The sequence below is a fragment of the Drosophila sulfurigaster genome, chromosome 2L, assembly GCF_023558435.1.
Source record: "Drosophila sulfurigaster albostrigata strain 15112-1811.04 chromosome 2L, ASM2355843v2, whole genome shotgun sequence".
NCBI classification, from domain to species: Eukaryota; Metazoa; Arthropoda; class Insecta; order Diptera; family Drosophilidae; genus Drosophila; species Drosophila sulfurigaster.
The window spans coordinates 26,740,535-26,757,395 of NC_084881.1; the positions used below are offsets into that span (position 1 = coordinate 26,740,535).

General features: G+C 37.6%; 2 protein-coding genes across 2 annotated transcripts in view; both read right to left on the minus strand.

Annotated features, from left to right (window-relative positions):
* Positions 1-2,072: 2,072 nt before the first annotated feature.
* On the minus strand, positions 2,073-5,299 carry LOC133850453 (glutactin). The gene is made up of 2 exons (XM_062286558.1): positions 4,115-5,299; positions 2,073-4,053 (listed from the first exon to the last, which is right to left on the minus strand). Exons 1-2 carry the CDS (start codon positions 5,259-5,261, stop codon positions 2,183-2,185), a joined length of 3,018 nt encoding a protein of 1,005 aa, XP_062142542.1. The 5' UTR covers positions 5,262-5,299; the 3' UTR covers positions 2,073-2,182.
* Positions 5,300-9,643: 4,344 nt separating this feature from the next.
* Positions 9,644-16,861, minus strand: part of LOC133850452 (semaphorin-1A) — a 178,049-nt gene continuing 170,831 nt past the window's right edge. The window contains 2 exon segments of the mRNA XM_062286557.1: positions 9,644-13,878; positions 14,534-14,606. Coding sequence (XP_062142541.1) covers positions 12,917-13,878; positions 14,534-14,606 — 1,035 coding nt within the window. The 3' untranslated portion in view covers positions 9,644-12,916.

Genomic DNA, 16,861 nt, shown 5'->3' on the forward strand with positions numbered 1-16,861 from the left:
CCGCCTAGTCAAAGGACTCATATTGCCAGGATCGCAAGGACCAACTCTAACGATTGGCATCAACAAAATATGGGGTTATACAAGGATCCAATTCTTGAAATTTTTCAGTCCCGGAACCCAAGGAAAACGGGCGAAAACCATAAATTGTAGGATAACTCGTGGACCACAAGGACGATCGGAATGTCCTTTGGCGCCGTGATAGCTCTCATCAAAAAACTTCATTTGACACAGGACTCGTAAGGATCAGACAGGATATGACTAAGATATACGCAATTATCTGTATACAAATTTGTCATATTATCTCAGGTCCTGTAAGGACATTCGTCCTTTTGAGTATACCAATTAGTTTGTTTTAGTATAAGCAATCCTTGTTCCAAAGGACATCGCGATCGTCCTTCAAATGACCGAGATACAGTGAATTTTTGAAATTTTTAGCCTTGACAAAATTTTTAATTTAACTATATGACGATAGATGGCGCCTGTTCAAAATGTAATTCCATCGTCGAACAATAGATGGCGCCACAAAATAAGCAAATTTTTGCTTGCTTCTGATTTCTGTTCGCCTGGTATTTCACTAGCTAAGTTGGCAATTTCTAGCTGTTCGCGGTAGCTTCAAGTGGCCACCAACAACAACAATCTCCATTCACGTAGGTCAACCAATTTTTGTAGCATACTTTGAGGGTGCGATATTGGTATTTTTTGGAAAACAAGCTATATCTCGACCATATCTTGCCGCCTAGTCAAAGGACTCATATTCGCAGGATCGCAAGGACCAACTTTAACGATTGGCATCAACAAAATATGCGGTCATCAAAGGATCCAATTCTTGAAATTTTTCAATCCGGAACCCAAGGGAAACAGGCGAAAACCATAAATTGCAGGATAACTAGTGAACCACAAGGACGATCGGAATGTCCTTTGGCGGCGTGATAGCTCTCATCAAAGAACTTCGTTTGACACAGGACTCGTAAGGATCAGACAGAATATGACTAAGATATACGCAATTTTCTGTAGACAAATTGGTCACATTATCTCAGGTCCTGTAAGGACATTCGTCCTTTTGAGTATAACAATTAGTTTGTTTTAGTCCAAGCAATCCTTGTGCCAAAGGACATCACGTTCGTCCTTCAAATGACCGCGATACAGTAAATTTTTGAAATCTTTAGCCTTGACAAAATTTTTAATTTAACTATATGACGATAGATGGCGCCAGTTCAAAATGTAATTCCATCGTCGAGCAATAGATGGCGCCACAAAATAAGCTGCTTTTTGCTTGCTACTTATTTCTGTTCGCCTGGTATTTCACTAGCTAAGTTGACAATTTCTAGCTGTTCGCGGTAGCTTCAATTGGGCAACAACAACAACAATCTCCATTCACTTAGATCAACCAATTTTTGTAGCATACCTTGAGGGTGCGATATTGGTATTTTTTAGAAAACATGCTATATTTCGGGCATATCCTTCCACATTTTCAAAGGACACATATTGCCAGGATCACATGGACTAAAACTATCGCTTGACATACAGCACATGTAATTTTTCCGTTCCGTTGAAAAAATTAAATATACAAAGATAATAAATTGCAGAATAACTCGTGAACTACAAGGACTATTTTAATGTCCTTTGGCACGAGGATAGCTCCCATCAAAGAACTTCGATTGACACAGGACCCGTAAGGATCATAAAGGATTTGACTAAGATATACGCAAATTTTTTGAATACAAAGCGGTTAATTTCTCTCGGATTCTGGATAAGGATATTCGTCCTTTTGAATGCAACAATCTGTTGCTTTTTGTAAGACCAATCCTTGTGCCAAAGGACATCACGATCGGTCTTCAAATGACCGAGACACAGAGTTTTGAAAGTGTTGGCGCTGAACGAAATTTTTATTGAACTATATGGCGGCAGCGCAAAATTAATTCCAGCTTCGGACAATAGATGGCGCCACAATTTCTGCTAATTTCTGTTCGCCTGGTATTGCACTCGCTAAGTTGGGAACTTTTAACCGTTCAAAATCCTTAAAAATTTGGCAGAGATATGACATGTACTGCAATAATAATAATAATTCCAAATTTGCTTTAATAAATTGAGCAAGGCTGATTTATATTTATTAACCAATTTTTTATACATTGTATATATTGGAATTTACATTATTAGTGAAATATTAAAATGAATTGGATATTTAAAACAAGCGAAGATGATATCTGCGCATTTGCTTAGCACGACGCGGAGCTAAGCCATATGACTCATATTGTCCTTCATTGTGATTGTTTACTGGGGATTCTTCGGCATCAGTATCCTGTTCTGCGCTGACATTCGCCTGTGGGACGGAGCGGCTCATTTGCTCAGCTATCCATTGTTCGTAAGCTTTAACATAGTCCTCATACGAGGGGAAATCGTCAAGATTAGGACCCTCGGGCTGAGCAGGTTGTGACTCCCGCTCTTGTTGCTCTCGTGCCACCTGCTCGCGTTGCTGCTGCTCCCGTTCTTCCTGCTCGCGTTCTTGCTGATGTCTTGCCTCTTGATCCCGCTCTTCTTGAGACCTCTGCTCTTGTTCCCAGTGGCGTTGATATTGTCGCTCTTGCTGCTGTTGCTCGGTTTCGCTTGGCGCTGGGTATTGCCGCTGCTGTTGCTCACGCGCTTGCTGCTCGCGTTGTCGCTGTTCGTGATCTTGCTGTTGTCTCGCCTCATTCTCTCGCTGCTCTTGGTCTTGTTCAGTTTGCTCGCGCTCCTCTTGCTGACGTCTTGCCAATTGATCGCGCTCTTGCTGTTCGCGTTGACGTAGCTCACGCTCCAATTGCTCTAGCTTCAACTGTTCCCGTTGGATTTGCTCCTCGCGCTGTCTTTGCTCAAGTCGGCGCTCCTCCTCTTGACGTTGCAATTCTTCGCGTTGTTGTTGCTCAGTCTCTTGTTGCTCTCGTTGCTTGAGTGCCAATTCACGCAGCAGTTGCTGTCTTCTTTGTTCTTGGGAATCATAATAGTAGGGAGTATAGTAGGTTGGTTGTTGTGGCGCGGAGGGATCTTGGGGCTCAGCAGGCTGTGGTTGCAGTGGCTGTTGTTCGTAAGTTGGTTGCTGAGGCTGATGTGCTGGTTGCTGAGGCTGTTGCTGATAAGTTGGTTGCTGTTGCTCGTAGGTTGGCTGCTGTGGCGGCTGTTGTTGGTAAGTTGGTTGCTGTGGTTGATAAGCTGGCTGCTGTTGCTGATAAGTTGGTTGCTGAGGTTGGTAAGTTGGCTGCTGTGGCGGCTGTTGTTGGTAAGTTGGTTGCTGTGGTTGATAAGCTGCCTGCTGTGGCTGTTCCTGATAAGTTGGCTGCTGTTGCTCGTAAGTTGGCTGCTGTTGCTCGTAATTTGGCTGCTGTGGCGGCTGTGGTTGATAGGTTGGTGGCTGCTGCGGTCTGTAGTACGGACGCCTTGTCGTAGTTGTTGTGGGCGCAACGACTGCATTCAGCTGTGGGTATAAGCTGGGCACATTGATGCCCTCGCCAAAGTGCTGATCCTGTTCCAAAATGTTTTGCCGCGAATTGGTGAATCGCAGGAACGGACCATACTCTGAGGTAGCCTTGGGCCAAACGTTCGCATTGGGATTGGGAATACCGCTCTGGGCAAAGCTCACCCACATGGCAACCAAAGCGCGGGCCAGCGACTTGTCCTCGGGATTCAGATTGCTCACCTCCTCGGGATAGGGGAACAGATAGACTGAGTCGTCACTCAGCGAGGCATCCACGCCGAAGGGCAGCGGATTGTCGAGGTGTCCAAAGCGATGGTGTTCGCCGCGGTAGTCAAAGGTGTACAGATAGGTGGGGTTCTTTTTGTGAGACAGCCTGATGGAGTCAATCACCGGTCCACGATACAAAATCAGATTGGTCAGCTCGAGCAAACCCTGCGACACACTGCGAGCGTTGACGTAGCGCGTCTGCTCTGGCGTGAAGATTTCACGGATCGCCCAATCATGCCAGATCTTGTGCTGCTGTGGGGGAGCTGTGTGACGGAGCACAACGTTGATGTAGTCGCTGATGTTCGTCGACTGCAAGCTTTGAATCTGATCGTAGAAACCTGCCAGACACAAAAAGTCATTAAGGTTTATCACTAGAGAACATAAGAATGCTGAACTTACGTGAGAGTATGAAGGCGCTGGCATCCTTGGCAGCACCCACAATCAGGGGCTTCGTCTTGTTCAGCTTGTTGCTGTTGGCAATCAACGCTGCAGGATGTTCGGGCAGGAGGCCAAGGGAATCGCCAACGACCAGCTTAAAGCCACCCAACGAGCTGAGGCCACGTGGTTCGTTCTGTTCATGCAGCTGCTTGAAGGCGCTCACCAGCTGCGAGGTGCGCAGATTACTCAGGCACAAGTACACAGGACCTAGATTGCGGGCATTGACTGGAGGACAGTTGGCAAGACGGGCGAACGTGGTCAAAGTTTCCAAAGGCTGCTCATCCAACAGATAAGGATTCAGCGCGGTTCCCGACTGCAGAATCAGCTGCTGGAAAAGATCCTGTGTACGTGGACTGATGCTGAGTGCATGCGCCAAGGTCGCACCACCAGCCTGTCCAATCAAAGTGACCTTCTCCGCATCACCGCCGAAGTAACGAATGTTAGATTTAACCCACTCCAAGGCCAACTGCAGATCGGATAGCGCAACGTTGCCTGGCAACGCTTTCTCCAGTGCGCTAAGGAATCCAAATGGCGCCAGACGATAGTTGACCGATACCAGGACGACATCGTGCTCCAGGACATAGTCAGGCTGTGCCTCTTCGGCACCGCCATCGAACAGCATCTCACCGTGGACAAAGACGAGCACAGGCAGCTGCTTGGCTCCGGCCGGAGCATAGATGTTCAACGTGAGGCAATCATCGACATTCTCGCCACGTGCCTCGGCCTCCTGCAGACGCTGAACCTCCGGGAATTGGGCGCAATTCGGTGACGAACGCGTGGCATCGATGCGACCCTGATACGGCAAACGTTTCGCTTCCTGAAAGCGTTCCAGACGTGCGCCCACTTGGGCATAACGCACACCCAAAAAGGCATCGATGGGTCGGTTCTTGATCGTTTTAAACCCACGCAATCCATTCACCTCTCCCACACCGGGAATCTGCACTCCACCACTTGATGGTCGCTGAGTTATGGGTTCCTCCTGCCAAGGCGCAGGTCGCAGAGGTTGAGGAGTGAAGACTTCCCAGTCATTGAAGCTGTTTGTGGGTTGGGCGTGGCAGACGCCTACAAGTGGCAGAAGCAGCAGCAGAATCCTTGGATTCAGCTGCATGTTGTGCTCTCGAAAGTGGTCAAAGTAAAACTGATTTTCGATTCGAAAATGTGGCAAGTACAACTAAAGGAAATCAAAAGTTCAAACTTAATCGCTCGAGACAGGGACACAGACAGAGACGGAGACAGAGACAGAGGCAGAGACAACGACAGAGAGATAAAGATTGAGATGAACAAATCTAGTGGGGACAATAGACAACAAGACTTGGGAGTAGCTTCTAAGTAGTTCTAGTTCTCGTGCTCGCTCTAGTTTTAATCTCAACTCGGCGGCAGTTTTGTTGTTTTTGCCTGCACACACACACACACACTGTCGTAATTGTCTCAATCGGTCTATCAATGAAATGAGATGGTGCAAGTGTCACATTAGCACTCTGGGTTATCGCCGCTTCTGTTCTGTTTTTAGTCTATTTAAAAACGTACTTGATGAAATGAAATTTGAAAATCATCAACATAGAAGTCAATTACACAACTCGCTAAGCAATGAAATACTTCAAAATTAAGCAATTAAAATTAACTACAATTAAATAATAATAACTTATATTTGATACTTAGTAGACTTACTCTTACTTACTCTTCATTCAGACCTAGAAATTGTTAGTAAGAAGAATTCGATTTCATAATATAATATTCTCTATATTTTGTCATTTATTAATCGTTTTTCGTTTTTCATGTTTTGCTTGTTGTTGTTTCAGTATGTTTCTATAATAATATGTTATAATTAAGAATCTTCATTTCATCTAAATATTTCAGTTATAATAGTACAATATAATAATTGTTAATAATATATTGTTAAATTGTTCTCATTCATTCGGATGTTCTTGAATTTAACACTTGAATGCGCTGTTCTTTCTGTTCTACACTTTGTTTTTTTTTTTCTGCTCTATTCGGTTTTTTTGTTTTTTATGTTTTTTTGTTATCTCTTTTCTTCGTCGTCGTCGTCGTCGAACATCAATGATGATGTCAGTAAATGGTAATTATGAATTATACTTAAATCATTTCAATTCGTGACTTGTTCGTAATTCTCATTTGATTAGGTTTTTTTCAACAAATTGTTTTTGCTTTTTTTTTTATTTTACTTGTTTGCCATTTGTTTTGACTTTTCTTAAGCCTGGGTCAGATTGTATTTTGTTTGAGATTATTATTTAAGACTCGCTCAGCTTCCTCTTCACTATCGTTATTCATTTTCATCATCGTCTTCATATATATGAATGTATGTATGTTAATTATTGATGTATTTATGTGTTGTCCGTAAGTAAATAAAAAACAAAACTCTAGGAAAGCTAAAAGCAATTGTGTTTGTGAGTGTCTGAAGTATTTGCTTTACAAATCATGATTATGTCTTAGCCCATGATGATCATCGATGTCGTCAAAACATAATATCAGAAACAAAGTTTTACGTATTTAAGGGTACAAACTTATCTCGTAATATTCTCTTCACTTCCGTCACGTGATGAAAACCTTTTAAATGCATTTTCTGTCTTTCATCTGACGAAACTTGTGCGTAAGTACATTCATATATTATAAGTATTTGAAATAAATAAAGAAATGCCGAAGTTCCATTTTTTTTGGGGGTATTTTGAGTTAATTGGACAAATCTACAAAGAGTGATTCATATTCATTTTCGAATGCAACACTTAAATGCATTTTTCGGTTTTAGGAACTTCTTAACAAACAATTGCATTTCAACAAATTATTAATTATTTAGCTTCTTACAATAAATATACAAGTTTTGTAGAAAATCATTATAAAGTGAGCTCAACTAAATCGGAGAAAAAACTCGTTTCGACAAAAAAGTAAATACCTCATTTAATATAATTTCTCATTTTCATATGTTTTTGTTTTTCTTCTTTTTATGTTTTATGTTTTATGTTTTTTGTAGCTCAGTCTTTTACTAACATTTTTGTTTTGCTTTTGTTTAATTAATTTGTTTGGAAAGTGTGTGTAGAGTATAATAATATATATAATTTGTAAGCGTTTGACGAACTAAAGAGTGTCTGTCTTCTTATAGAGTGCGAGAACCGACTCATTCAAGTGGTTTCAAGTTGGTTTGGTTTTTTGGGCTATGATATCGAACTGCAACCCGAGATCCACTAAATCGTATCGTTTATATATATATAATGGTAGTTAAATATCTTTATGTATCATACAAAGTACAACTCAAGAGAGGGATTCCGAGTAAGTTGAGTGTGTGTGTGTGAGTGTGTGTGTGTGTTGTAGCTCTATAGTTGCTTGGAAGTACCGTTCATGTGTCGTCTGTTGTCTACTCGTAAATATCGTAACTTATTTTGGTTTGGTTTGGTTTGGTTAAATACAATATTTATATGCAGGTTATTCTATTACTCGTTTTTTTTCATTTTGTTTTTGCGCTACATATTCAACAATTTGAATTTAAATTCTCAATTTAATTTCAATCTCAATGTGTCAAATTTAAATGTACCTTAAATAGTTTTGTGTTATAATTCATAACTTGTGGCTTCTTCTACGTATTTATTCTGCAGTTGTGTTTGTGTCTGTGTTATGGCCAAAATATATATATTGATTGATAGAGAAAATCGATTTTGTGTTGTGTTTTGCTTGGAATGAAAGGTTATTTATTTGATCATTGCATGTCGAGTATTTACAAAGTCTCATTTATAGAGTAGTTATGTTTGTTTCTGTATGAGTTCGAGTATCGTTTTTGTTGCGTTATAAAATCTTAACATAATTATAGAAATTGATTTCTCGCAAGTGTGTTCGACGAAGTAAAATGCATTGATTACGATTGCAAGTTTTAATTAGCAGGCTACTTACAAATTAAAAAACCAAACGCTGTCGCATTCCACTCGATTACCCGAGTGAAAATTGTAATCGTAGTCTAATTTAAAAAACGATTCGATTAGGCATTTCACACAATCTCTACAATAGTTTCGCTTGTCATGTGTCAATAAATAATATATAGTAAATTTAATGCTTAAACCCTAATTAGTAGGTATTTCTCTTCCTTTTATAATTATGTTTATCCGTATGTAATGCCTGTTAATAATACTATATACTATATGTAATTAAATATATATATATACTATATATATTATGTATGTATATATATATTTTTGTTTTGTTTTTATTTATTTTATGTAAGAAGCACTTGAATATATATCGTTTTTAATGATAAATGAAAACTTGAGTGTGATCATAATAATAATAATAATAATAATAATGTTCATTTTGTTTGACATTTTGTTGTAACTCTAATTTGTTAATGCCTTTTTCTTTAGTATTTCTTTTGTTTGCTAAATTTGCAATATGCGCTCGCTACAATTGATTTCAATACATACATAATTAGTTAATAATCATTTTCATTTTCATTTTCCTTTTTTTGTGTGTTTATCAGAGAGTTAAAAATCTTGTCCTTTATCTTAGATTGTAATCTTTAAAGTATTTCATTCATCATCATCATAATCATTTGCTGCTGCGCTTCTAAAAGTTGCTGAGTTGATTTTATGATTTGTAGTATTATTATTATTACTATTATTATATTTGTTTTTTTTTCTTTTGTTATAGTTCTTTATGGCTGCTGTCTCAAGCTGCGTTTCTTCTCACTTTCGTTTTCATTTTGTTGTTGTTGTTGTTTAAAAAGCATTGCGAGACTTTGTTTTGTTGACTACTAAAGTATCTAATTAGTTTAATTAATTATGTACTTAGTATATGCATCATCTATGTATGTATATGTTGTTTGTATATATAGTTAATTACTCTTTTTCCATTTGCTTCTCTCGGCTGCAGGCATACTCTGTAAAACCTTTTTTTGTTTTGTTTAATTGTAGCTTGAGTCTAAATTACACCACACACAGCAAACATGGGTGTGTATGTGTGTGTGTGTGCGTGTGTGTGTATATGGTATGAAAATGTAAAGTGTATAAAAGTTAATGATCTGATTTTTAGTTCGTATATATGTACTTAGTATGCCGTTATATCGTAATCGTAATCGTAATCGTAAATGTAAATGTTTTGTAATGTAAATGTAGTTCTAGAATTTAGTAGAGTCGCTAGTTAATATTCTAAGTGTTGTTCTCTCTTCTTCTTTTCCTTTTTTTCTTTTTTGACTGTTGCTGTTTGCTTATTTCATATTAGATTTACGTGTTTGTATTGCTTTTGAAGTATTCGACACATGATTTGATTCAAAGAATGTGAAATGAAAAGATGAAATCTGGAAAATCAAAAAAAAAAAACTCGGAATTTGTCGACGTCAATTTATTTATTGCAATATATAATTAAATAATATTCAACTTAAATGTAAATATTCTCTATTTACAGTAATAATAAAGTAATTAATTTATTCAACTTAAAATGTGTCTTTGGCTCTCGTAAATGCAAATTATTTTCAATTATATATTTACTCGTATGTTTTTGTTTTTTTGCCAGAAGAAATGTTTTGGGAAATGTTTGCTTAATATTTTTGTTTCGAATTTACTGCATTTCTTTTTTTTTTTTATTCTAGTATTAGTTGATTTTTGTTTTCATTTCTTTATACATTTGCTTTGATTTAGATATTACTACGCTTTCGTTTTCGTTTTCATTTTGCCTTAATATGTGCAATGCAAAATCTTGTCTCTTTAGCTTATTGCTGCTCTATTCTGTATTCTGTTTACCGGGTGTTCCTCCTCCTTCTCCTGCTTCTCCTCCTCCTCCTCAAGCTTTATACAAAAGGTCCTTCGTTCACCCCTCTCACACTTCGAAAGAGAAACGTAATATTAACGCCCTAAATGCTAACGATTACTATATTTGTATATATATATATATATATTGATTACTTGTAAAGTCTCTATAGCTAATGTTACGTTATGATTTTCACTACGTTTTGATCGATCACTTTATAAGAAATTTCTCGCTTTTCTTCAAACAACAAAATCGTGAACAAAACGTGTTTGTTTTTTATTCTTTTGCAAATCTCCCTCTCTTTATGTACACTCAAAAAGTTAAAAAAGCCAATTGCTTTCATCTCAAATAAGAGTGAGGGAAATAAAGAAGAGATAGGTCAGAGTAATATATCGGATGCTATATAGACTGGGTATATAGTCTTCGGTTAACCTTCTCGTTTTTATGGCACATTTCGCACATACACATTGATCTGTACAGTTGCTGCTATAAACACTCTGCTGTACAAGTTTTTCATTTTTTTTTACAAGTTGTATACTTAGCTAGTTCAAATGTTTATCTATGTATATAAGTTGAGTGATTAATAAGGGGATTAAGTGTTAAGCATTATCAAATCGAAGGCTGCAAATTAAATTGACAAATATTCCTATAATATATATTCTTGTTCCTTGAGAACTTTCAAACAAAACAAAGCCTGGCCACTACCAACACAGTTAAAGAGATAGAGATAGAGAGGGAGAGTGGGATTATTCCTATTCGGTCTGCTATATATGCTATATAGGTATCATGTGTGGATCATCTACTTCTCTTTTGGGTTTTGGGTTTCGGTTTCTAATAAAGTCAAGCAATGTGTTGTAGTTAATAATGATGATGAGTAAGCTGTTGGCAGTTCCATATAAGCTTAGGCATAATATCGTAAATCGTTAATCGGTAATCGTAAATCGATATCGAAATCGAACGTGAAATCGAAATCAAAGCAAAACAGGAGCAATATTTCTCTGTCTCTCAACTATAAATGGATTGTATTGTAATTTCATATCTTAGTAATTTTACAACTAATTTGTTTGCTTTCTTTTTTCTTTCGTTCTTACTATTTTGGTATTTTACTTATTTGTAAATCAGTAATAAGCGTTTCGTTTTTTTTTGTTCTTTTCTTTGTTTTTGTATTTTCTTAACTTTTGCTTTTTTGTATATTTTTACTATTTTTTTTTTGTTTGTCGTCGTTTTTGTTAAATGCAAAAAATTGTATGTATGTCTTGTATAATATTTTGTATTACGAGTATGTTGTGTTTTTCTTTTTATTTCTTTCTTTCTTTTTAATATCTTTTCTATTTACAAATTGCATTTTTCGAAATCCCTAATGTTTCTCGTTCAAAAACTGTACATAAGTGTAAGTGTATGTGTTCTAGTTGTATGTATATAGAGTAATATCGTGTAAAATATGCATGCCATCTCCGATCAGACCATTCCTATAATGTCCTTTAACAATATAATGCCCTTTTTTGCGTTCCTACTTAGCTGTCTCGAGTTGATCTTTTCGCATATAATTAGCAGCTCTCTCGGTATATATAAGTATATGTTATGTATGCTGTTGTATAGGCTATATATATATAATATAACTATTTTATAAATCCTGTGTATAATTCTCATTGTTATTAATTGTTTTTGCAGTTTTTTTTTGTTTTGTTTTCTTATTGTTTTCTTCTTCTGCTGGTTGTGTAGATATATCATAAATCTGTAATAATTTCAAAAATTGCAAACTATTCCCTTTCGATTGCGACTAAATGTTTAGTTTTGCCTGCCATATGGGGCGTATGCGCGATATTATATTATCAAGTATTGTATAAATATTGGGAAACACCTACACACAGCGATAAACAGCTACAAATGCATGTAAGTGTGCAAGTGTGTGTGTATATTTGTGTGAGTTGTCTATTAGCCAACAAAATGAATAAAAACGTATCGCAATTTCTAACTGTAACTTGCACTTGTATAAGCACCTAGATCTCATGTTGTTGTCAGCGAGCCATTCCAGCAATTTGATTTTATACTTTCCCGTTTTTCGAATTTCCCCCAAAGGATTGCTACCTCAAATCGAACCAAAAAGTGTGACCAAATTTCATGAATATCGGACAGGTATTTATGAATTTGATTTATACTTCCCCGTTTTTAGATTTTCAAAGGTTTGATACTCAAATCTAACCAAAAAGTGTGACCAGATTTCAAGATTATCGGACAGTTATTTATGAAATGCATTCATACCTTTCTCTTGGAGTTTTCTTCAAATCTAACCAAAAAGTTTGACCAGATTTCAGGATTATGGGAAAAGTATTTATGAATTTTATGTATTCCTTTCATTTTTGAATTTCCTGCAAATCAAACCAAAAAGTGTGACCAGATTTCATGATTATCGGTCAACTGTTTATGAATTTGATTTATATCTTTCTTTTTGGAGTTCCTTTAAATCCAACCAAAAAATGTGACCAGATTTTGTGATTATCGGACAAGTATTCATGAAATACCAAAATATTACAAAATAATTGAAAAGTTGAAAATATATCGATCCATTTGAGACTACCCCCAGCTATAACTAAGAATGTTATATAGTACTATATATAAGTTTGCTTGTTCCTGTACAATTCTAAATGTTGTTTGGCTTGCGTGCTAAGTTTGCTCCTGCCTAATAATTGCCGTATTTTGTAAAGTCGCATCTAAAATTGGCAAAAAATGAACAATGCTCTCGTATTAACTGCAAATTTGGATGGCTATCAAAAATCGTGTTTCAATGTGTGTGGGGGGAGAGGGGGACTAAGAGTGTGTATCGCAGGCTAATGTTAATTTACAGAAAGTACAATCTTCACAGACGATTGTTACTATCGATATTTACTATCGATACATTTGTTTGTTATGCATAGTTATTCTATAGGTTTTGCTGTTTGCTACGATTGGAGTTAGTTGCTGTAGTAGTAGTAGTAGTTACTATTAGGAGTGAGTAAAATGAAATGCGCTTATTTACCGATTTTAATACATCTCATTCTCATCCCAGTCGACGGATTGCAGGACGAGCTTATCGAGTTCCTTGGAGTCGCCGTTGCTGCTGTTCCTTCGCCTCCGCTTCCGCTGCAGATGCGCCCACTTGCGATTGAGCTGTGCCATTTGGGGCGTGGCAAACATGGCCGCAGCCGCAGCACTGAGCTTTGTGGGCGTTATGGCATTGGATTTGGGTGTGCCCGGACTCATGCTGAACAGCTCGCGATTGCCAAAGCGAAATTTGCGTGGCGGTGGCAACGGCGGTGGTGCCGCAGAAGTGGAGGCAGCACCCAAAGGAGTGTCATACGGCGGCGGCGGTGTAATCATGGCCAACGATGAAGTGTCCTCGACATCGTCATCCAATTCACCTTCATCCACATCCTCATTCTCTTCACCATCGTCATCGTCGTCGTCGTCATAGTCCTCGTAGTGTTGTTGCTGCAGGCGGAAGGCGGCGGCATCGGACTGCGAGTGAGCGTGACGAAAGAGCGGAGGACGAGGAGGACGCGATGTTGCAGCGTCGTACAACTCGTAGGAGGGAGAACGTGGCATGGCCATGAAATGATGCTGGACAGCGGTTGTTGAATCTGTGGGCGACTGCGGCTGAATGGGTGTAACAGGCATGGACTTGGCTAGCTGTTTGCTGGTAGAAGAAGCCTTTGCGTGTTGCTGTTGCTGGAAGTGTTGCTGATGTTGTTGCTGTTGGGGAGGTGAACCAAGGGGAGGTGGAGGAGTTGGCGCCTGGATGAGTGGCATCGATTTGGTGTTACATATCAATCAATCACGGTAAATGTAGCTGCAATTCTTGGGGCTCTCCTGCGGACTGGGACTGCTGGATGGCGGCGCTGGACTGGAGCTGCTGTTCGACATTACGGGCGATGAGCCGGAGCTGGAATGCGGCTGCTGCTGTTGCTGTTGCTGCTGCTGTGGGCTATTTGAACGGTGCTGAGTTACTGCAATATCGAGAAACGAGAACGAGAACATGAAACGGTCAATTGAGTTCGCTTGCCACACACACATGTACACACACACACACACATACACAGGCATGTTGCAACAAAACACAAATACAATATTTTGTAGCATATGCAAATACACAAAGTCTATACAGATACAGATACATAATGCTAAGACAGATAAGATACACAGATACATTTAATGTGTAATCTATTTCAAACATTGAGCTTGTTGCAACATGCACAACACACACACACACACACACACACGCACGCATAAACTGCAATACTCGTTAAAAAATATAAATTTAATAATGTAAATTAACTTTAATTTGAATGGTTTAGAATTTGGACTTTGAAATTGAATGCAAAATGAAAGAGTATTCAAATTTCGTTTCTTTCGTTGATCAAATACATATAAAGAGCAACAGTCAAAGACAGAGAGAGAGAGGCAGAGAAAAAGACAGAGAGAGAGTGAGATAGAGAGAGAGAAAGAGATGCCGAATTGTAGAACAGAGCAAAAGGATCGTGATTGATCGGGTTCTCAATTTCAGCCGTGTGTCTTTGTGTGTGTATGCGTGTGTTACACCACTTTACAATAAATAAATTTAAGAAATTAAAATGAAATTGAAGAAAGAACAGAAAAACTTACCGATACCATGACGGGGCGGCTGTCTTCTTGCGCGACCAAGACTTCTGTTACGTGTGTTTGTGTTGTTTACAGCCTAGGAGTAATTTGTGATACAATCGTTTATACGCTTTTAATATGTATTTTACGCACTAAACTTAAAACGAGGCAAAGTTTAAATATAAAACAAAACATGTACTTTTGCAATTTTGCTCTAATTTCGGTTGCACTCTAAGAAACCAGCTTTAAAGATCGGAATCGGAATTGGAATCCAATTTATTTGAGTTAAGTCAGCCCAGTTTATCGGACGGACTTGAAGAGTAATTTAGTTTCGTATGATATTCTGATCTTTAAATTGTGAGTTTGATTCGGTCGAATTATAAAGTGTGTGTGTGGATTGGATTTCGTGTGTGTGTGTAGTTCGAAACGTTTCTCTCTTAAGGTGAGTAGCAAGCAATAAACTGATAACTGAATAGCATTACAAATGAATACGAGTATTACGAATAGTATTTAGTAGTAGTTAAGTAAGTAGGTAGTAAGTAGTTTAGTAGTTGATCTATGTATCATTGTTGTGGGAGTACAATTATCATTTTAATCATATCATATCTAAGTTCAAATGCACACACACACATTCGCTTATACTCTGGCTAGTGGTGGGAGGAAGGTGATGAGTTATCGCAACAATTATCGAATGTATCGAGTGTATCGAGAGTGGACGCCCATGCAGAAGAAGAGACAACCTAAAAGAGTCCCAGACACGCACAGCTCACACACGCGAAAAGTGAGACAGAGAGAAAGAGAGAGGAGAAAGGAGAGACAGAGAGACCGAGAGAGAGAGATACATTCGCACACATCGTTAGGCAGCAACGCAGCGTCGAGTTGGGCGCGGGATGGCTGACGGACTGGGCTGACTGATCGATAACATTGCTTTCGATAACAATTCAGATCGAACTGTTTGTTAAACGCGCTCGCTAAGTAAAACGCAAATCATAAGAAGGCATTCCAAAAAAACGTAATTTACAAGAAACTCGTGAGAGGCAGAGAGAGAGAGAGAGAAATCAAATCAATTCGTTAACTGTGCTGGGTGTCGATTAGAAGTTGAATAAATTAGCTAGATTCGTGGGTGATCAAACTCAATTTGCAGATTATCATAATAGTTAAAAATTTTTGGAGCAAAATGGTTTTTTGTTTTTTTGCAAAATTACTTTTGAGTTTCGAATTTCAGTTGATCTCGAAATCGAGGGTATCCACATTGCAGCTATCGAGCAAATTGTTGTTTTTTAAGCCGTATTTTTTTCGTTAAATGAATAAATAAAATGGAATAAATCAAAATAGAATAAATAAAAACAGTAGTAGAAGGAGAAAAGGAAAAGAAAATTAACTAAATTTGCTTTAGTTATGCGTAAGTATTTACCATATTTTGGGTAATTAGTCCCTGACTGGTTTCAGCCGCCCCACTCCCGTCTCAAAGGTAAACCTAATGGAAAAAGGGAAGAAGAAGAAAAGATAGATAGAGTTTTTCGGTATTTGTTGTCCACGCGACGGTTGACAGTTGGTTTTTCTTGTGTAATGAGAGTTCAGCAATAGTTCAGAGGTTAGTAACAAAAGTTGAGTGAGTGAGCAAAAGTTGAGGTGTATCTTTATACAGCACAGATTTATTCGAAACTATACAAAATGCTTAGAGAGACGCCTGCAGAGATTTACAAATCAATCGAAGAATTGGTGTATTTCTAGACCTTCAGCCGAACAACGTACGAGAATTAATATAACGAGTACAACAAGTAAATGGAATAAAACCCCAGACAAAATTCAATTACGAGTTATCAATCAGCGAATCAGTTATATATGGAATATGATTTTATATACAAAATGGTTGACGAGTGTATTAGGTTAAATTTCATGGGCATGCGAATGGAGAATGTTTGGTTAATGGTGAAGTACACACAGAGTTACATTTAGACACAAATTTTAACTAAGCGAAGTTTTGCTTACGATTACGTTTAACATTTAGGATTGGAAATAATATAACAGTAATTGAAAGTTGAAAAAAGAATAAGATTGCATTAAAGTTAAAGATGAATTTAAAGATTTTTGAAAATTGCCTTCCAAAGTTTATAATCCAATATTCAATAAAGTTTCTTTAAATCTCCAAAAAAAAGAAATAAAAAAGAAATAAATAAGATTGTAAACTAAATTTTATATGAATTTACAAATTTCAAAAAAATTCAATAAGGTTTCTTTAAAAATCAAAGTAAATAAAGCAAAAAATAAATAACATTATAGTAAAATTATAGATGCATTTAAAAGTTTTAAAAAATTCCTCTCAATGAGAGAAAACTCCCTCTCAATAAA

Coding starts and splice junctions, on each gene's coding strand:
- LOC133850453 (XM_062286558.1), bottom strand. CDS start 5,261: ATGCAGCTGAATCCAAGGATTCTGCTGCTGCTTCTGCCACTTGTAGGC. Junction 4,054..4,114: donor CAGCGCCTTCATACTCTCAC/GTAAGTTCAGCA, acceptor TGTGTCTGGCAG/GTTTCTACGATCAGATTCAA.